General features: G+C 39.7%; 1 protein-coding gene across 1 annotated transcript in view; it reads right to left on the bottom strand.

Annotated features, from left to right (window-relative positions):
• Positions 1 to 5062, bottom strand: part of SLC9C1 (solute carrier family 9 member C1) — a 175937-nt gene extending 170875 nt beyond the window's left edge. The window contains 2 exon segments of the mRNA XM_032755066.2: positions 4911 to 4966; positions 4968 to 5062. Coding sequence (XP_032610957.1) covers positions 4911 to 4966; positions 4968 to 4990 — 79 coding nt within the window. The 5' untranslated portion in view covers positions 4991 to 5062.
• Positions 5063 to 22598: the final 17536 nt, after the last annotated feature.

The following is a 22598-nucleotide window of genomic DNA, read 5'->3' as shown; positions in this document are numbered from 1 at the left end:
CTAAAATTGAAGCAAGAACAAACATCAAATTTATGTTGACACTTGGGTGGAAGAATGGTGACTTAATTGATGCTTTATGAAAAGTTTATATGTGTCTGGAGACAATGCTCCAAAGAGAATGGTTTACAAATGAATAATTAGTTTTAAGAAGGGATAAGTAATGTTGAAGAAGAAGCCCACAGTGGCAGATCATCCACATCAGTTTGTGAGAAAAAAATTAATCTAGTTCATGACCTAATTGAAGAAAACCAACAATTAACAGCAGAAACAACAGCCAACACCATAGACATCTCAGTTGGTTCACCTGACACAATTCTGACCGGAAAAGCTCAGCAAACTTTACACCTGAGAGGTACAAAAACCATTGCACCCAGATCAGCTACGGACAAGACCAGAACTTTCAATGGACATTTTAAATAAATGGGCTCATGATCTTGAAGCATTTCACTGAAAACTTGTAACAGGAGATGAAACCTGTCTTTACCAGTGCAATCCTGAAGACAAAGCACAATTAAAGCAATGGTTACCAAGATATAGAAGTAGTTCAGTCAAACTACAAGTGGACTGGTTGAGAGCAAAGGTCGTGGCAACAGCTTTTGGATGCTCAAGGCATTTTGCTTGTTGACTTTCTGTAGTGCCAAAGAATGGTAACATGTGCTTATTATGAGAGTGTTTTGAAAAACTCAGCCAAAGCTTTAGCAGAAAAATGCCAGAGAAAGCTTCACCAGAGAGTTCACCACAGCAATGCTCCTGCTCGTCCCTCTCATCCAACAAGGGCAATTTTGTGGGAGTTCTGATGGAAATCACTAGGCATTCACCCTATAGTCCCAGTTTGGCACCTTCTTACTTTTTTTCCCTAATCTTAATAATTTTTTTAAGGGCAGTACATTTTTCTTCAGTTAATAATGAAAAAAAAAAACCGCATTGATGTGGTTAAATTCCCAGAACTCTCAGTTCTTTAGGATGGACTAAATAGCTGGTATCATCCCTTACAAAAGTGTCTTGAACTCGATCAAGCTAATGTTTAGAAATATAGTTTATACTTTTATCTTTTAATTCCATTTTTCCACAAATTTTTGAAGTCTCCTTGAATATCTACCCTTTATAGAGGGGAAAAATTCTTGTGACTATTCATGTTAACTTAAATTAATGCTGACTTAATTTTCTATTTTATAAATATACACAGACATAAAAATTGATACAAATTTTGTTTATAGCTCTTAACAAACAAATTTGTGAAATAAATGCATTCAGAAACAAACTAAAACAACATTAATGGAATGGATGCTGCTGTTTTACCGAGGCGTAAACATGGTACTGGCTGCTATGGAAAAAGTTACAGTCATGTGCCTTGTGATGATCATTTTGTCTACAACTTTACTCTTTGCAGACCTCACGACTATTGAAATGAGGGGAGGGGATCTGAATTCCCAAAAGAATGTCAACTGGGCATGGAGGCTCATGTCTGTGATCCTTGCACTTTGGGTGGCCAAAGCAGAAGGATCCCTTGAGGCCAGGAGTTCCAGACTAGTCTTGGCAACAAAATGAAATCCTGTCTCTACAAAAAATAAAATAATTAACGAGGCATGGTTGTGTGTGCCTGTGGTCTTAGCTGCTTGGGAGGCTGAGGTGGGAGGATCACTTGTACCCCAGGTGTTGAAGCTGCAGTGAGCTGTGATTATTGCCACTACAATGGGTGACAGAGCAAAACCCTATCTCTAAAAAAAAAAACAAACAAACAAAAAAAAAAAACACTAGAATGTCTTTGTGCTATGCAAATCCTAATTTGAAGAATTCTGCATTAAATTCTCTCCAAACATTTTTCTAACTCCAGTGAGCAGTTCAGTTTTTATTTGATTCAGTATTAGGCTTGGACAGTAGTTAACTAAATTGGATTAAAAGTTAACTGTTTTGGGAACTAATAAGGAGTTTTTCTTTTTTTAGATATAGGCAGTCCTTGCTTTGCACAGTTCCAATATGCATAAATATCAGTTACCACAGTTAAGTTAAATAAAACCAGTCCAACAATGTGGTTAATATTTCCATGACCACAGTATTGAGAAAACTTGCATAAATTTTGCTGCTAGCTCTTTAGTCCACAAATCACTGTGCAAAAAAAAAAAAAAAAAAAGATTTGCATCATGATCAGTCCCCTATTACATTACTTCTTTCAAAGTTTGTTGGTGATTCATTACTGATCATCTGTTCAGTTCATGCACATATAGCAAAGCACAAAGTGCATAGTAGTGTTGCCTCCTCAACCCCAAGGATTAAACTCGTGATCATTTACAAAAATGGATAATCAAAAGAGGTAATTGGTTAGCAAGGGACAGGGCAGCAAAGAAAAGTGATAATGCTGGAAGTGCAATTGGATGTGATTAGATTTGAAAGTGGTGACAGCAAAGCAAAGATAGGTTGAGACTCAGACCTGCATGAAACTATGATACAAACCTATTTAAAAAGTCTGATAAATGTAAAAAAGTAAAGTTGCTTCAACGTCTTTCAGTTTAATTGCACTGGGAACAGAAAGCTGCTTGTGGTTGAAATGGAGCATTTACTTGTTTGGATTGAAGACTAATCAAAAACAAATCCCAATCAGTTTGACTAGCATTCAGGCCAAAGTGATAACTTTAGTTACTGAATTGAAAGAAAATGGTAACGACAAGAAGACTGAAAGAGAATATATTATTACCAGTAAAAGCTGGGCTCATCATTTCAGCAGTCGGCATGAATTGATGTTAAGCTATCTCATGAAGCAGCAAGCTTCAGATAGAATGTTACAGAAGATATAGCTGACTATGGGAATGTTAACGCTGCTGCTGTTCAAGAGGCAGTTCTAGATATGTAGCCAGGGGAATTTAGCAAAGTCAAATGTATAGACATACATTAAGAAAGTGGTTGTGATGTAAAGAATGACCATGTCTCAGGAAGTGATGCCAGCAAAAAACTTCACATTAAAGGAGCCCTCAGGTACTTCATTACACTGAAAATGCAAAGAATAAACTTTTGGAAGCTGACCCAAAGTTAAGAAGGAGTGAGACAATTTGCCAAGGCATAGAAAAGATGCTCACTAGTAAGTTATATGATAAGACAAGCACTATTCAAACTATTCTTGACAAAATTATAAAGAAATGTTTTAGTGTTTCAATGTTTCTAATATTTCGAATTACTAAAATTTAGTATACTAAATAAATATTAGTTTTACATTATTAGAAAAAAATACATTTTTTTGTTTTTTTGAGACGGAATCTCGCTGTGTCGCCCAGGCTGGAGTGCAGTGGTGTGATCTCGACTCACTGCAAGCTCCGCCTCCTGGGTTCACGGCATTCTCCTGCCTCAGCCTCCCGAGTAGCTGGGACTACAGGTGCCTACCACCACGCCTGGCTAATTTTTTGTATTTTTAGTAGAAACAGTGTTCCACCGTGTTAGCCAGGATAGTCTTGATCTCCTGAAAAATATTTATAGCCAACAACAGGAGAGGTTTTTGTTTTGAGAAGGTGTGATGCTATGTCACCAAGGCTGGAGAGCAGAGGTATGATCTCGGCTCACTGCAACCTTCGCCTCCCAGGCTTGAGCGATTCTCCCACCTCAGCCCCTCAAGTAGCTGGGACCATAGGTGTGCACCACCACTCCAGGCTAATTTTTTTGTGTTTTTAGTAGAGACGGGACTTTGCCTTTTTGCCCAGGCCAGTCCTGAGCTCCTGAGCTCAAGCAATCTGCCCGCCTTGGCCTCCCACAGTGCTGGGATTATAGGTATCAGCCACCGTGCCCAGCCAGGAGAGTTTTTAATCTAGCAAATTTAAAAGTCACAGAACAATCATAAATTTTTGCATAGATTAAGATTACACTGCATAATTTCAGCTTGCATGCTCAAAGCCAGGACTCTTGCATGTAAAAACAAGCTAGGGAGTCTGCAAATTTAATCAGATGTAAATATGCACATCAAGTCTACAAACAGCTACATTTTTCCTTATGGTATTCAGTTATAATTTAACATTTACTTCTTTTTTTTTTTGAGGTAGGATCTCGCTCTGTCACCCAAGCTGGAGTGCGGTGGCATGATCTTGGCTCGCTGCAATATCCACCTCCTGGCTCAAGTAGTCCTCCTACCTCAGCCTCTGCACATGCTAACATGTGCAGCCAATTTTTGGTTGTTGTTGAGACAAGGTTTTGCCATGTTCATGGGGCTGGTCTTGAACTGCTGGACTCAAGTGATCTGCCCATCTCAGCCTCCCAAAGTGTTAGTATTACAGGTGTGAGCCACTGGACCTGGCCTAACGTTTGGTTTTGATATTGCATTTATGTGTTTCTATATCAAAAGCTTTGAAATAAAATTTTTATAATACTGTGAAAAAAAATTACTTATTACACATTAAAAAGCCCATAACAAATATTTAACTTTGTGTATTATTGTTATAAAAGTACAATAAGTAATATCATAACATTTGCTTCCATTTCATTTTTTTCTGCTTCTTTGTAATACAGTCCCTAATTAGGACAAAGAAAGTGCAAAAAGTGTTTTCTTTTTGTTTATACCATGTTCTTTTCTTCTCAAAATAGCAGGCATAATTTATAATTTGGACAAAACCTATGGGACACCCTTCCCCAACCCTTGATTTTCTGCCTGTTTTCTTCAATTCTCTCCTTCATTGAAATCTGACCCTGACATAGCAAGTAAGAAGGTATGAATGAACACTTTGAACCCAATAGGGTGAATGTTATGAAAATCAGATTCTACACGTCTTTCCATAGGAGCAAATTATTATTGGATTCATTTGATTGAAAATATTGAGATAAAGGTATAAGTTTGAGAACAAAATTATATCCTATTACTTCTACTTTCCTTAATTCTATATGGTAGCATTTATAAGATGTACTGGAAGAATAAACTCAGATAAAGAGATACTTACCTCCAATGGTGCTGATCAAAGACAATGTTAGAATGACTTCAGGGAGGTCCTCAGGAAAACTCCTTAAATATTCCAGCCATGTGTCAGAAAAATTTTTATGAAGATTGATGTTAGAAACAATCTCTGTATGATCATCCATCTTGTTGTTTTTCACAGTCCATCTGAATCTAAGAAACATAAGATTTGCCTTCTTGGTGGCCTTCTAATAATTTTCTAAAAAAGAAAAAAAGCCCTATTCTCCTTTAATTATTTCTAGTGATTTCTCATGGTCTGCCAAATTTAGGGATGCCTCTCCCTTCTATGATGCTTTCAAGTTAATGTAATAAAAAAGTCGGAACCCCAAATGATAGAGACTACCAGTGTTACCTTATATTTACTTACAATGCCAAGCACTACTCAGTTGTTACCCACTCGGAATCCACCCAACTGTCTGAAAGAAGGATTCTCCATCTAACCATTCACACTCACCAATGTGGTCATTGGAACCACAAGCTGGTGCAGGTTACTTAGCTCTGTGGAAGGACAACAAAGGGTTTTGTCCTCAGATTATCTAAGCCTCTGCAAGCACGTTCTGACAGCTATTCCAAAGTAGTAGGGAAACCAGGGAAGAATATTTGGATCTCTTTTGTTGTTTTATCCAGACAGAAATTAATAAATCATGATAATATCCAATCACAGCCTTCTTTGATCTCATTTGGGACACTGACAGACCAGGTGTTCTCTAAATTTATATGTGTATATAGCAACCAAGAATGTAAGAAAAATATTAAAACCAAAAAACTTTCTTAAATCAGGGAAATTGTTACATGTTCTATTTCTTTGTTACTTCTTGGAAGAGGAACAAGAGGGGCCTTGATAAGAGTTTGAAACAACAGACAGTTAACCACAGTCAGGCAATCTCGTCTGCTTCCCATGGAAAGGAAAGTTTTACATCAAAGGTCTTACATTTCACACAGGATATTATGATTCTATCTCTCATAATGGTAGCTTGACATTTTTTAGTGCCTTCTATCAGCATCTCATATGGCTGCCTTGCTAAGAAATTATAATTCCTGGCCGGGCACAGTGGCTCACGCCTGTGATCCCAATACTTTGGGAGGCTGAGGCGGGTGGATCACGAGGTCAGGAGATTGAGACCATCCTGGCTATGGTGAAATCCGGTCTCTACTAAAAATATAAAAAATTAGCCAGGCATGGTGGCGGGCGCCTGTAGTCCTAGCTACTCGGGAGGCTGAGGCAGGAAAATGGCGTGAACCCGGGAGGCGGAGCTTGCAGTGAGCCGAGATCGCGCCACTGCACTCCAGCCTGGGCCACAGAGCGAGACTCCATCTCAAAAAAAAAAAAAAAAGGAAAAGAAATTATAATTCCTCTCATAATCTGATAATCTGGCAATTTGTTTTTTCAGTTTCATACACACACACACACACATTATATATATATGATATATATATGTTTTCTTATGTCTTTCTTATTATAAAACAATATTTTGAAGGGGAAAATAAATACGTTTATTGTGAACACTTTTTGAAATAAATATGTAAACAAGTATTTCAAAAGCAGAAAAGAAATGACCCAAAATCATATCATCCAGTGGCTCTTACAGGTTTTATTTGCATTGTTGGGCTCATCCTTTTACGATTAAATTTTGTGCTGTTTTCCTCTTATTATTGTATCACCAGCATCAAAAGCCTTATAGATAACATTCACAAAGATTGTAACATATTACTGAGAGGTGACAGCATGCTGGCAGTCCTCACAGCCCTCGCTCGCTCTCGGCGCCTCCTCTGCCTGGGCTCCCACTTTGGGGGCACTTGAGGAGCCCTTCAGCCCACCGCTGCACTGTGGGAGCCCCTTTCTGGGCTGGCCAAGGCAGAAGCCTGCTCCCTCAGCTTGCAGGGAGTGTGGAGGGAGAGGCGCGAGCGGGAACCGGGGCTGCGCACGGTGCTTGCGGGCCAGCTGGAGTCCCGGGTGGGTGTGGGCTTGGCGGGCCCCTCACTCGGAGCAGCTGGCCGGCCCTGCAGGCCCTGGGCAGTGAGGGGCTTAGCACCTAGGCCAGCGGCTGCGGAGGGTGTACTGGGTTCCCCAGCAGTGCCAGCCCACCGGCACTGCGCTCGATTTCTCACCGGACCTTAGCTGCCTTCCCGCGGGGCAGGGCTCGGGACCTGCGGCCCGCCATGCCTGAGCCTCCCACCCCCTCCATGGGCTCCTGTGCGGCCCGAGCCTCCCCGACGAGCGCCACCCCTTGCTCCACAGCGCCCAGTCCCATCGACCACCCAAGGGCTGAGGCGTGTGAGCGCATGGCGCGGGACTGGTAGGCAGCTCCACCTGCAGCCCCTGTGCGGGATCCACTGGGTGAAGCCAGCTGGGCTCCTGAGTCTGGTGGAGATGTGGAGAACCTTTATGTCTAGCTCAGGGATTGTAAATACACCAATCAGCACCCTGTGTCTAGCTCAGGGTCTGTGAATGCACCAATCGACACTCTGTATCTAGCTGCTCTGGTGGGGCCTTGGAGAACCTTTGCGTCTATACTCTGTATCTAACTGATCTGTTGAGGACGTGGAGAACCTTTATGTCTAGCTCAGGGACAGTAAATGCACCAATCTGCGCCCTGTCAAAACAGACCACTGGGCTCTACCAATCAGCAGGACGTGGGTGGGGCCAGATAAGAGAATAAAAGCAGGCTGCCCGAGCCAGCAGTGGCAACCCGTTCGGGTCCCCTTCCACACTGTGGAAGCTTTGTTCTTTCACTCTTTGCAATAAATCTTGCTACTGCTCACTCTTTGGATCCATGCTGCTTTTATGAGGTGTAACACTCACCGCGAAGGTCTGCAGCTTCACTCCTGAAGCCAGCGAGACCACGAGCCCACCGGGAGGAACGAACAACTCCAGATGCACTGCCTTAAGAACTGTAACACTCACCACGAGGGTCCGTGGCTTCACTCCTGAGCTAGCAAGACCACAAATCCACCAGAAGGAAGAAACACACCTGAACATCAGAAGGAACAAACTCCAGACGCGCAGCCTTAAGAACTGTAACACTCACCGCGAGGGTCTGTGGCTTCACTCCTGAGCCAGCGAGACCATGAACCCACCAGAAGGAAGAAACTCCGAACACATCTGAACATCAGAAGGAACAAACTCCAGACGCGCCACCTTAAGCTGTAACACTCACCGCGAGGGTCCGCGGCTTCATTCTTGAAGTCAGTGAGACCAAGAACCCAGCAATTTCGGACACATTACCACCAAGGTAAAAGTGCATACTCTGGCTGGCCTACTGGCCCATGCCTATAATCCCAACATTTTGGGAGGCCAAGATGGGAGGATCCCTTGAGGCCAGGAATTCAACACCAGACTGGGCAACATAGCAAGCCTCCATTGCTACAAAAAATAAAAAACTTAGCTCAGTGTGGTGCTCACCTATGGTCCTAGCTACTCAGGAGGCTGAGGGGGTGGTGGGACATTGTTTTGAGCCCAGGCATTCAAGGCTGCAGTGAACTATGATCATGCCCCTGCATTCCAACCTGGGTGACAGAGTGATACCTTCTCTCTAAAACAAATTTCAGAATCTGCGGTCAGACTACTTGCATTCGTAGGTCTGATGGGCTTCTGCCTATAGGTTGAAAGACTCAGGGTAACTTACTTTAACACCACTGGCCTCAGTTTTCAAATCTGTATAATTTTCTAGTCTGTGTAATTTCTCTCCCTATATTTATTATTTTTTGGAATTACCTAAGGAGCTATAATGATACTGGTGCCTACGTCCTATCTCCAGAGATTCTGATTTAATTCAGTCTGGTCTGCAGCCTGGGCTCTTCAGGTAATTTTAATTTAACCCAGCCAAGGTTAGCAACCACTGTGATCCACTCAATTCAGACAACATTGCTCAATTTTTAGTCTCAAAGCCAGCTTCTTTTCAATATTCTTGGTGAGGTTTTGTGAGAAAGGCTGTCAATGCCCTTCAGCCAAATGTTACCAGAAATACATCTGTAGTCCACAAGTTTTGTTTGTTATTTATTTGTTGCAGTGAAGGAGATGACTCACCATGGGAAACCATGGGGTATATCAACGAAAGAGTGTTAGAAATAACCTACTAGAGCACCTGCGCTTTGTCTGGGTAATTTTGGAAAAGGTCTGTGGAAGTGAGGGTTCACTTTAGGTAGGGTGCTGTCAGAAAGTGAGGACAATTCCGGGATTGAGTATTTCAATAAAACTTTACTATAAGGAGGGTAGACTAGAGCTAAGATACAGCTGTGATGGGCACAGAAGCAGCAGTCACTCATTTTAGCTGAGACTGGGTGTTTGGTGTTGTATAGGTTGCACAATAACCTTTGTGTCTCATTTTGCTAAGGTTTGAAGTGACTTTGTCTGATGTTGATGTTCTGTGGGATCATTTATGTCAAAGAGGAGAACAACATTGGCCCAGCTGTGAGCCTAAGGCCAGCTTGGAGCAACATAGTGAGTCCTATCTCTGAGTATTAGATCACTTCCTGGATTTGGGGGCTGTTTTGGGTTTTGTGTTTGGTTCTTTTCCTCAAAGGATTTCTAAATTCTTTAACGTTACCTAAACATATCAAGAACTGTAGGTAGACCTGAAGATCTCGAACGTAATACAAGTGACAGAGAAGAGTGAGCTCAGCTATGTCGCTTAACAGAGATTCTCAACCTTGGCCACACATGGAATCATGTGGCGAGTTTTAGAAAATACTGATGCCTTGGTGCCCTCCCTCCAAGGTTAATTTAATTCATCTGGGGTGCAGCCTGAGTACCGGGAACTCTAAAAGCTTTCCAGTGATTCTAATGAGCAGCCGGTGTTTAGAAACACTGCTCCAGGGGAAGCCCCTGCCATTAGGAAAGAACATTTTGGTCAGTTAGTAATATTTGCTCTTAACATCAAACTATTGAGAAAAATATTGTCAATGTCACCTCTTAACTTGCCCACTCTTATGCCAAGACTAAGAATCCTTGAGTATACAGGCTAGACGAAATAAGGAAAATTATTTTCTGTACCACAGTTACACATTCCTACATGCTTTCTGAATTTAATATAGTTAAGAAGCCTATTGTTTTCCAAACTAAGAATACATGCTCCCATGAGCATTTTTATCATTTCTAAAATTATTTAAAAATTGTAATAAGTGTTTACAGATTCAATTATAATAAATTTTGTTTCAGAAAATAATAAAATTGTGCTGTGGTCTGAGAGAGTAGTTATTGTGATTTCAGTTCTTTCGCATTTGCTGACAAGTGTTCTTTGTTTGACCATATGGTTGATTTTAGAGTATGTGCCATGTGGCAATGAGAAGAATGTATACTCTTGTTTTTGGGTGAAGAGTTTTGTAGAAGTCTATGAGGTTCGTTTGAGCATGCTGAGTTTGGGTCCTGAATATGTTTGTTAATTTTCTGCCTTGATGATCTGTCTAAAACTGTCAGTGGGATGTTGAAGTCTCCCACTATTATTATGTGGGAGTGTCAGTCTCTTTGAAAGTCTCTAAGAACTTGCTTTATGAATCTGGGTGCTCCTATGTTGAGTGGATATATATTTAAATAGGTATCGTTAAATTGAACCCTTTACCATTATGTTATTACCTTCTTTTCCTTCTTTTTTTTTTTTTTTTTGATCTTTGTTGGCTTAAAGTCTGTTTTGTCTGAAATTAGGATTGCAACCTTTGCTTTTTTCTGTTTTACATTTGCTTGGTAGATCTTTCTCCATCCATTTCTTTCAATCCTGCATGTGAGATGGGTGTCTTGAAGACAGCATACCATAGGGTCTGAGTTCTTTATTCATCCTGCCACTCTGTGCCTTTTAATTGGGGCAGTTAGCCCATTTACTTTCAAGGTTAGTATTGATACATGTGGATTTGATCTTGTCAGCGTGATGTTAGCTGGTGATTATGCAGACTTGACTGTGTGCTTGCTTTACAGTGTCACTGGTCTGTGTACTTAAGTGTGTTTTTGTAGTGGCTGGTAATGGCAACATCATTCTCGACATAAGAGTGAGCTAAGGTTTTACGACAAAGACATCAAAAACAATCGCAACAAACGCAAAAATTAACAAATGGGATCTAATTAAACTAAAGAGCTACTGCACGCAAAAGAAACTATCAACAGAGTAAACAGATAACCTACGGAATGGGAGAAAATTTTTGCAAACTATGCTTCTGACAAAGGTCTAATATCCAGCGTCTATAAGGAACTTAAAATAATCTACAAGAAAAAACAACCAACCCCATTAAAAAGTAGGCAAAGGACAAGACACTTCTAAAAAGAAGACATACATGCTGCCAACAAGTGTATGAAAAAAAAGCTTAACATCACTGATCATTAGAGAAATGCAAATCAAAACCACAAGGAAAGTACCATTTCACACCAGTCAAAATGGCTACTATTAAAAAGTCAAAAAATAACAGATGCTGACAAGGTTGTGGAGAAAAAGGAAAGCTTATACACTATTGGTGGGAATATAAATTAGTTCAACCACTGTGGAAAACAAAGACCTAAAAACAGATCTAACATTTGACCCAGCAATCCCATTACCGGGTATAAACACAAAGAAATGTAAACTGTTCTATCATAAAGACACATGCATGCGTACGTTCATTGCAGCACTATTCACAAAAGCAAAGTCATGGAATCAACCCAAATGCCCATCAATGGTAGACTAGATAAACTAAATGTGGCACATATACACCATGAAATACTATGCAGCCATAAAAAATGAGATTATGTCCTTTGTAGGAACATGGATGGAGCTGGAAGCCATTATTCTTAGCAAACTAATGCAGGAACAGAAAACCAAATACTACATGTTCACACTTAAAAGTGGAAGCTAAATATTCAGAACACGTGGACACATAGAGGGGAATACGCTGGGGCCTACTTGAGGGTAGATGGTGGGAGGAGAGAGAGGATCAGGAAAAATAACTAATGGGTGCCAGGCTTAATAGCTGGGTGATTAAATAATTTGTACAACAAATCTCCATGATACGGGTTTACCTATACAACAAACCTGCACATGTACCCCAGAACATAAAAGTTAAATTATAATCATATTAATAATAATAAAATTACCACAAATCCTGTTTACTCTTAAATTCAGAGATATATATGATCAAATTCAACACAGTTTATCTCTCTGGCTATGCATATGTTGATAAATACCATTTGGCTTCCCCAACCTCTACTCCAAAATCTCATAAGAAATCTCTATTTGAGAATAGATGTCATTTTAAAATAGTTCTTAAAATACTAACATTACTGTAGCTTAATATGTTAAACGTATGGGTAAAGAAATAGCTATGAGAATAAACAGGTTTTCTGTTTTTTATTTTTTGAGACGGAGTCTCGCTCTGTTGCCCAGGCTGGAGTGCAGTGATGCGATCTCGGCTCACTGCAAGCTCTGCCTCCTGGGTTCACACCATTCTCCTGCCTCAGCCTCCCGAGTAGCTGGGGCTACAGGCGCCCGCCACCACGCCCAGCTAATTTTTTGTATTTTTAGTAGAGACGGGGTTTCACAGTGTTAGCCAGGATGGTCTCGATCTCCTGACCTTGTGATCCGCCCACCTCGGCCTCCCAAAGTGCTGGGATTACAGACGTGAGCCACCATGCCCAGCCACAGCTTTTCAATGTAATTAAAACTCTTCATCTTAAGCTGACTTTTGACAGCTTTGTAAAAGTCTGTGAGTCCAAATCCCATTAAGGAAAAAATATTGGTTAATCACATAGGTCCTCTGCATTAATTTATCAATAAGTTAGTTGACTGAGCACAGTGGCTCACGCCTGTAATCCCAGCACTTTGGGAGGCCTAGGCGTGTGGATCACTTGAGATCAGGAGTTCGAGACTAGCCTGGCCAAAATGGTGAAACTGTCTCTACTAAAAATAAAATAAAATAAAATAAAAAATAGCCAGGTGTGGTGGCACATGCCTGTAATCCCAACTACTTGGGAGGCTGAGACAGGAGAATCAACTGAAGAGGCGGAGATTGCAGTGAGCCTAGATTGTGCTACTGCACTCCAGCCTGGGTGACAGAGTGAGACTCCATTTCAAATATAGATATATATTTCATGTTAGCTAAAATCTCAATTCTGTTTGTGCGTGGAGGAAATTAATGACTGCCCTCTCAAAAATGACATGAATTCGCCCTTGTCAGTCAGCCAGCATTGAGAAATTTTGTCTCATGAACCGTAAGTCACACTAATTTACCATGTTCCTGAACATGGCAACAGTCTTCTTCCTTCACATTGGAACATTTTGCAAGAATTAGGTGAAGAAAGCATCCTGAAGAGGGCACTGTGGGATCTCAGTAATCTTCACAGCTACAAAGCTCATGCTTAATGGTTTATTTTATATTGATACCTGAGGCTGGATTGTCTCCTTAGTAAACTCTCCTACCACACAACGCAGACATCTTACTGACTCTGAAGGTGGGTGGGCTATTGCCCTCCTAATGCCCCTCCACTCAGAATGAGCCCTTCCTCCGGCTCAGGATCAGCTCCACACACCTGAGGCGATTCCGTGAACCAGTGAGCTTTCCCCTGGGGCTGGACTTTTCAGTTTCAGTAACGCAAAGGGAACACATGCCACTGGATAGTTCACAAAGAGTTGATGTAAAAAGCATAAGGGAGGAGGGGAAGCGGCTAAGGGGTAGAAGTTCAAACCGAGAGGCTAGCTGATCTTTGGGAAAGTGTTTCATGGTCTGCCACAAGAAAGGCGGAAGCTCCAAGAGGGAGTGGCTGAATCTCTAGCCGGAAAACTGTGGGAGCCTTTGTTCCTCTAGGAGCCGAGACTGGGAGAGAAAGTACCAGTAGGAAAGGTCAACTTCCAGAAAAGGAAACTAGAAACTGGAGAGCTCACCATCCGGAGCCTCAGGAGGAGTATCCCGTGGTGTGCTAGTGAGAAGTAGGGGGCAGCTATTTCCCTCACAGCCAAACAGCCCGGACCAACTGCAGCCTCACTGACAGTTACTTGCTCCAAGCTCGCCCCTAGTCTGCACCGTTTAGCTTCAGGCCCATCTCCTCTTACTTGATTGGCTGATGAAATGCAACGTCATTGCTCCTGCATATCTCAGGCATTTGAGGGCTTAAGGCTTTGTTTTTATTTTTAAAAATAAATAAGGGGTGAAAATGAACCGACAGAAATTGCGCCATTGTGTTAATTTAAGACTTTGGGACAGTGGATTTCTGACAAAGAGCTTTCCCAGAATTCTAGTAAAAGGAAGTTTCCTGGATACGATAGTGGGGTAGAGATATGAGGACGCAGGTTGCTGGGTTAGGAAAAAAGCGAATGGATATTCTGGGCATGTAAGAGAATGAAATCAAGATGACAAGGTGAACTTTCACTCTGGGTTATACATGAGGAAATTTTCAGGAATAATGATATATATGCTCATTTGTTTTTTCTAAACATAATATGTAAAAAATATTTTAATTGAAATTACCGTTATTACTATAGAGCCAACTTTTCACATTCCTACTCTCATAAAATATCTTAAAGTTATTTAAAATTGTATTTAATGTTTTGTTCTCTGTGTTTCATTTCTTTCTCCCGACCCACACGTTTATAAGTGAATGGTGGTAAAATTCCCAACTCTTCATTTGGCCTCCTCTGATACTACCCTGATGAAGAAGGCACGAGGCAACTTGTTTGACTGGATGGGAGTAGAAGACCAGGCTCCCTACATGGTCTCCACTGAGGCATGGGGTGCCTCTTTACGGCCTGGTTGTTATGAAAGTTCCAGCTCCCACTAGGCCTTTTCTGATACTGCTCTGGTTGGGGTGGGGGAACAGGCAGGGTTCTGGCATCTTGTATGGTATGGGTGAAGTTTAAGCTTCCTACTCGGTCTTTGCTGGTATGTGGGTACAGGGAGTGGGTGAATAATTTTCTGTGGTGTTTGGTTAAAGTAAAGCGGTTATTGGTGACATTTGCTGTCTTGCTGGGCTGCCCCTTTTCTTGGGTCTTTAAAAAATCTATTCTCGGCCAGGCGTGGTGGCTCATGCCTGTAATCCCAGCACTTTGGGAGGCTGAGGCGGGTGGATCACCTGAGGTCAGAGGTTCGAGACCGACCTGACCAACAAGGTGAAACCCCATCTCTACTAAAAATACAAAAATTAGCCGGGCATGGTGGCAGGCGCCTAGAGTCCTAGCTCCGGGAGACTAAGAAAGGAGAATCACTTGAACCCGGGAGGCGGAGGTTGCAGTGAGCCGAGATTGCGCCACTGTACTCCAGCCTGGGAGACAGAGTGAGGCACCGTTTCAAAAAAAAAAGGATTCTCATTGTTGGAAATACATACCACATATCCGTGTGTGGGTTGTGGTTCATGGGTAGATACATATTTAAAAATTAATTAAGTTGCAAACCTAATATTTGCTACATTATGTATTTGTTTATATACATATGTCTTGTTAAGTTTATATATATATACATATATATATCAAACAGGAAATGTAAATGTTGTCTAATATTCCTCTTTAGAAATACACTCTAATGACCACATACTGGACATCCTTGTAATCCAGAATCATTCACCTTTTTTTCCCTAAGAGATGGGATCTCACTCTGTCACTCAGGCTGGAATGTAGTGGTATAATCATAGCTCACCGCTACCTTAAACTTCTGGGCTCAGGCAATCCTCACACCTGAACCTCCTAAGTATTTGGGTGAATACTTCTACAGGCATATCACCACACCTGACTAATTTTTAAATTCTTTTTGTAGCGATGGAGTCTTGCTATGTTGCCCAGGCTGGTCTCAAATTCCTGGCCTCAAGCCACCCTCTCCTCAGCCTCCCAAAGTCCTGGGATTATAGGCGTAAGCCACCTCCCACGGTATCAGTGGAGACCATGCAGGGAGCAGTAATGGGGCACTCTTCTCTTTCCCATCCAGGGGGCTATCATCAGAGACCTAGTGAAGAGCCTGAAGCCCCACTCCTACCTAAACAGTAAGAAGACACCCCTTCTTCGGCTGTGTGTCAAGACTGAGTAGAGAACTTGAGCTTTTATTCCAACTTGCCTACAAGAGGTGATCCCACTTCTCCTGCCAGAGCAGTGTCAGAGGATGCCTGGTAAAACCCAGGATTTAAATAAGATCCAGTATCTTATAATATCTGCACTGTCCAAATAGAAATTGAAAATCACTCATCATACCAAGAACGAAGGTGATCCCAACTTGAATGAGAACGGACAATAAAAGACACCAACCCCAAGATTACAAAGATGTTAGAATTATCTAAAAAGGATTTTAACATAGCCATCATAAAAATATTTCAGCAAATACTAATAATTATGAACACTATTGAAATAGATGAAAAAATAGAAACTCTGGGCAAAGAAATAAAGTTCCAGGGAAAAAAATAGGTGATATAAAGAGAAACCAAATTACAGATGCAAAAAATACAACAACAAATTCTAAAAAAAAAAAAAAAAATCAGCAAATGGACTGCCTTGCACTTCTCTTGTTAAACTTATTCCTGGTCATTTAATTCTTTTTGTTTTGTTTTGTTTTGCCATCACAATGGAACTGGTTTTTTAATTTTATTTTTGCATTATTCATTGTTAGTGTATAGAAGTACAACTGATTTTTCTGTATTGATCTTGTATCCTATAACCTTGGTGAACTCATTTATAGGTCAGTGCAAAAGTAATGGCAAAAACTGCAACTACTCTTGCACTAACCAAATATTAGCTCTAATAGGCCTTTTGTAGATTTTTAGGGGTTTCTGTATATGGGGTCATGTCATCTGCAAGTAGATATACTTCACTTCTTGTTTTCCAAACGGTATCCCACTCCATCCCCCGCCTTTTAAAAAATCTTGCCTAGCCGGGCGCGGTGGCTCACGCTTGTAATCCCAGCACTTTGGGAGGCCGAGGCGGGCGGATCACGAGGTCAGGAGATCGAGACCACGGTGAAACCCCGTCTCTACCAAAAATACAAAAAATTAGCCGGGCGTGGTGGCGGGCGCCTGTAGTCCCAGCTACTCGGAGAGGCTGAGGCAGGAGAATGGCGTGAACCCGGGAGGCGGAGCTTGCAGTGAGCCGAGATCGCGCCACTGCACTCCAGCCTGGGCGACAGAGCAAGACTCCGTCTCAAAAAAAAAAAAAAAAAAAAAAAAAAAAATCTTGCCTAATTGGCCTGGCTGGAATTTCAAATACACTGTTTAATAGAAGTAGGGAGAACATATTCTTGTCTTGTTCCTGATGTTAGGGAAAAGCTTTGTTTTCACCATTAAGTATGCTGTTAGCTATGGGTTTTTCATACATGCCCTTTATTGATTCAAAGCAGTTTCCTTCTATTACTAGGGTTTCTTTTTTTTTTTTTTTTTGGTGTTTTTTGTTTGTTTGTTTGGTGTTTTTTTTTGTTGTTGTTGTTTTTTTGAGACGGAGTCTCACTCTGTCGCCCAGGCTGGAGTGCAGTGGTGTGATCTCGGCTCACTGCAAGCTCCGCCTCCCGGGTTCACACTGGTCTCCTGCCTCAGCTTTTTAATTATATAAAGTTGTTAGATTTTGTCAATTGCTTTGTCTGCATGTATTGAGATTATCAAAAGCTTTTCTCCCTTATGGTGCATTACCTCGATTTTCATTTGTTGAACCAAACCTACATTCCTGAGATAAATCCCACTTGATCGACATGTAAATTTCTTTTTTATATGCTGCTGGGTTCAGTTTACTAGTATTTTACTGAGAATTTTTGCATCTATAGTCTCAAGAGATAATGATCTACAGTATTTTCTTGTGAATTTTTTTGTCTGGCTTTGGTATCAAGGTAATGCTGACCTCAAAAAATGAGTTAAGAAGTGTTTCCTTCTCTTCTACTTGTTGTTGTTATTGTTAGGATTTGTGAAGGATTTGTGTTACCTCTTTAAGCATTTGGTAGAATTCACCAGTGAAGCCATCTGGTGGCTTCTTTTTTGTAACACATTTTTTGATTACCAACTCAGTTTCTTTACTTGTTATAGTTATATTTACATTATCTATTTTTAGTCAGTTTTGCTTGTTTCTATTTTCTATTTCTCTTTCCACATCTGCTCTAATCTTTATTGTTTCCTTTCTTTGCTTGTTTTGAATTCAGTTTGCTCTTCTTTAGTTTCATAAGGTGGAAGATTAGGTTATTCGTTTGAGATTCTTCTTTTTATTGACTATATATATTTATGATGTGCAATGTGGTGTTTTGATACATGTATATATTGTGGAGTAATTAAATCAAGCTAATTAACATATCTATCCCTTCACACATTTATTATTTTTTGTATGTGTGGTGATATACTTAAAAATCTATTCTCCTAGGAATTTTCAAATATACACTATATTATTAACTGTAGTCACTATGTTGCACAATAGCTCTCCAGAACTTATTGCTCCTGTTCAACTGAAAGTTTGTACCCTTTGACCAACGTCACTCTATTTCCTTTTTCCTCCATCCTCAATCCCCTAGTAAGCACCATTCTAATCTCCACATTTTCATTTCTCTACCCCCTCCACATATAATGCTATTGATATCACAGTTTACATCTTTTACATATTTTTCCATGACCAAATTTTTATAGTTATAGTAATTTTTAATACTTAAAGATTCTTTTACACTGGATTAAGTCTAATTTATGTGCCACTTTTACAGTATTTAGCATATCCTAAGTTTGACTATATTCTAACCTTTACAGTGAGTTTTGTACTTTTATGTTTTCATGTTATTAGCATTATTTTGTTTCAACTGAAATAACTCCCTTTATCATTACATGTAAGGCAGGTGTCATGGTGGGTGAACTCCCAAAGCTTTTTTATATGGTTACTAAATTCATTTAGATGTTCTACAGTGTTTTCTTTTAAAAGCTGTATTTTGCACTTTGGGAGACCAAGTTGGGAGGATTGCTTGAGTCTTGGAGTTTGAGGCCAGCCATGGCAATACAGTGAGACTTCATTTCTACAAGAAATTTAAAAATTAGACAAGCATGGTGGTATGTATCTATAGTCTCAGCTACTCAGGAACCTGAGGTGGGAGAATCACATGAGCCCAGGAGGCAGAGGTTGCAGTGAGCTGAGTTTGCACCACTGCACGCCAGCCTGGATGACAGAGCAAGAGCCTATCTAAAAAAAAAAAAAAAAGCTGTGTTTTATCTTCATATTTAAATCTTCAGTGCATTTGAAATAGGTTTTTGTCTCCAGTCTTAGGTAGGGGTCAATATATAATATATAATTTTGCCACATGGATATCCAATTGACACAGCATCTTTTATTGGAAAGATCATTTTTCTCTAATCTTATACACTGTCTGTTTTATTTGTATATTTTATATATTATATATATATATCAGGTGACTATATTTGTGTGTCTTTTTCTGAATCACTATTTTATTGTATTTTCTTATCCTTAAATCAATATCACATTGTATTACTTTAGCTTTATATCTGGAACAGAGGTAAGTCTTCTGTTCGTTATCTTGGCTTTTTCAGAATCAGCTTGTCAATTTTCACAATTAAACATTTTTTAAAAACTGGTTGAATTTTGATTAGGTTCGTACTGAATCTAAAAATCAGCTTGGAAAGAACTGACATCTTTATGCCTTTCCCTGTGTATGAATATGTTGTATCTTTCCATTTATTTAAGTCTTTAATTTTCTCAGAAATATTTTGCAGGTTTTAGTGGAGAGGTCTTATAAACCTTTTAATATATTTATTTCTACATATACTTTTATTTCTTTTTATTGGGGAGATGAGCTGTTGTTGTAAATGCTATATTCAAGTGTTTGTCTTCTATGAGCTTACTGAAGATATACAGAAAAACAATGCTTTAAGATACTATTTTTTAGAACAGTTTTAGGTTTAGAGAAAAATAGAAAAGATAGTATAGTGTTCTTATGTACTCCCTTCTCTAGTTTTTTTTCTATTATTAACATCATACATTAGCATGATACATTTCTTAAAATTAATAGACCAAATTCAATACATTTTTCATAACTAAAGTCCACAGTTCATTCTGATTTCCTTAGTTTTTACCTAATGTCTTTTTCTATACCAGGGTGCCAACCAGAATATCACATTGCATTTACTTGTGATGTCTACTTAGGCTTCCTTTGGCTGTGATAATTTCTCAGAATTTCCTTGTTTTTGATGACTTTGACTATTTTGAGGAGTCAAGTATTTTGTAGAATTACCCTCTCTCAGAGCCTGTCTGGTGCTTTTCTCATTATTAGACTGGGGTTATGGGTTGGCAGAAAGCCCACAGAGGTAAGGTGCCATTTTCATCACATCTCGTCAAGTGTGTGCACTGTCAATTATGTTTGCATAGATACACTTATCATACAGTTAGATTTTCAGGTTACAGTCTGCACTCCTTGGAATTCCTAAATTTCTTTTTCTCTTATCTTAAGATAGAAGCTTATTGATTTAAATCTCTCATCTTTTCTAATATATGCATTTAGTGCTATATATTTTTCCTCTGAACACTGCTTTTACTGCATCTTACAAATTTTGATAAGTAGTATTTTTATTTTCATTTAGTTAAAATATTTTTAGGTTTTTTTTGAGATTTCCTATTTAACCCATATGTTATTTAGAAACATATTGTTTAATATCCAAATATTTGGGGACTTTCCATTTATCTTTTTGTTATTTCTAGTTTAATCCCATTGTGGTCTGAGAACACATTTTGTATGTTAAAGTGTTGTTTTAACTCCCAGAATGGGTTCTAGGTTGGTTAACGTCCTGTGTGAATTTGAGAAGAATAAATATTCTGGTGTTTTTGGATAAAGTGATCTTAATGATATTAAGTTGATTGATAGTGTTTTCAGGTCAATTACATCCTTCCTGATCTCTTGGCAGCTTGATCTATTAAGGGATGTTGAAGTTTCTGGCTATAATAGATTTGTCTATTTTTGCTTGTGGTTCTATCAGTTTTTGCCTCACATATTTTTAACATCTATTGTTAGGCACATACATATTAAAAATTATTGTCTTCTTAGAGAATTAACCCCTTTATTGTTATATGATGCCCTCTTCTATCCCTGAAAATTTTTCTTGTTTTGAAATCTGCTTTGTCTAAAGTTAATATAGCTACTGCAACTCTCTTTTGATTAGTGTTAACATGGTATTTTTTTTGGCTCCTTTACTTTAAACTTATCTGTGTCTTTATATAGTCATTCCTTGGTATCCACGGGAGATTGGTTGCCTCCTCTCCAGTACTCTACAGTACTGTAGAGATGAGTGCTCAAGTCACTTACATAAAATGGTGTAGTATTTGTATATGACCTACACACATTCTATCATATACTTTGTTTTAAACATTTTTATAACATTTTTATTGCTTTATATGAATACTACATTGAAAGCCCAAGCATTCCATTTACTCACAGAAACTGTACAATTATATATTACTTCATAAACACAATGAACACATTACAGTCTACAAAATCAGAAATCACAGAAATTTAAAAATTCTGAGTATCAAATAATACAGATGAAGAAATAGGCATAAATATGGCAGCCCATAATTTTGACAAAGAAATTGTAGCTTCTCTATCTTTAAATACGTGAATTTGAAAATACTGAGTTTGGAGTAATCATTGTGCTTTGTGTTGGTCTAAAAAATATAACACTGGCTGTCAAATAAGCATGTTTGAAAATATTTAATTCACTTCAAAATGTCATACAAATTATTGTGGCTTCTATGTACCCTAAGGCTTCAGTCATTTAGCTCAGGTACATTGCTAAAAGTAATATATTAATTCTTTCAGTACAGTGATGTTTCATATCATTTACATGCTCTGGAATAAAATAGAAAGAAATGTGTTATATTCAAAATATTCAGAAAAGCAAGCAAAAGGTCAAGGAAACTGCTGATTATTCTGAAATAATCTTGTGTTGAGGTGGGAAATTAAAGAAAAATAAAATTAAAAAGAGAAAAAAGTTTTCCTGTTTTAGGCTAACTTGTCCAAGAGGCAGCAACAGGCACAGCCCAGACCTAGGAAAAGTCTTGTTAATATTATCTAATGTGCTCTGGAGACTCTCCCAGCACTCCCTCAACACAGGGAGAAGAAAAACAAATTTTCCTTTGTTTTATGGAATGAGTTTATAGATTCTTGTTGTCTGTAACTAGTGACTTTAAGTATTCTGTTTTATCTAAGTACAAAAAAGGTCATGAGAAGCCTGAGTAGGCCTGAACTACAGCTGCCTGGGCCCCATAGTGAAGGTTATAGGATAAGCCTGTGCACAGGCAAACCTAGATACCGAACATCTGGGTTGCTTGGCAACGGTCATCTGCAATCCTGTCTTTGTCCTGCCTCTGGATCCCTCCTTTCATGCCACTGTAAGCTTGCTTCAAGCTAGCCCACCCCATTTTGTGAAGTGTGTATGAAAGTCAGGTGCTGTCTTTGTTCTGGGCCCAGTCTTTTGGACATGAGTCAGCTGGGCCTGAGTGCACTCTAATAAAGATTCTCCTGTTTCAACCCAAGGTCTCTCTCATCCTCCTGAATCCCATAACATTTCTGGTGAGCCAGCCAGGAGGCCGTGGAGAGGACAGGTTGGCTGTCTCCTTTGCCTGTAGGTGGTCTGGGGCCTCAGCAGTGGGAGACCTGTAACTTCAGGCACCACTGGAAGAACTTAAGCCCAGAGAAGGAAGCAAGGAAGCGGCTCTTCCACTCCCCAGCGCCCCTCCCCATACAGTGCATCAAAACCTGGAGGGTTGCAGGACAATCTCAAGAGCAG

The sequence above is a fragment of the Hylobates moloch genome, unplaced genomic scaffold, assembly GCF_009828535.3.
Source record: "Hylobates moloch isolate HMO894 unplaced genomic scaffold, HMol_V3 SCAFFOLD_4, whole genome shotgun sequence".
NCBI classification, from domain to species: domain Eukaryota; kingdom Metazoa; phylum Chordata; class Mammalia; order Primates; family Hylobatidae; genus Hylobates; species Hylobates moloch.
The sequence above is the reverse complement of the archived record's forward strand: the minus strand, read 5'-3'. Positions and strand labels throughout refer to the sequence as shown.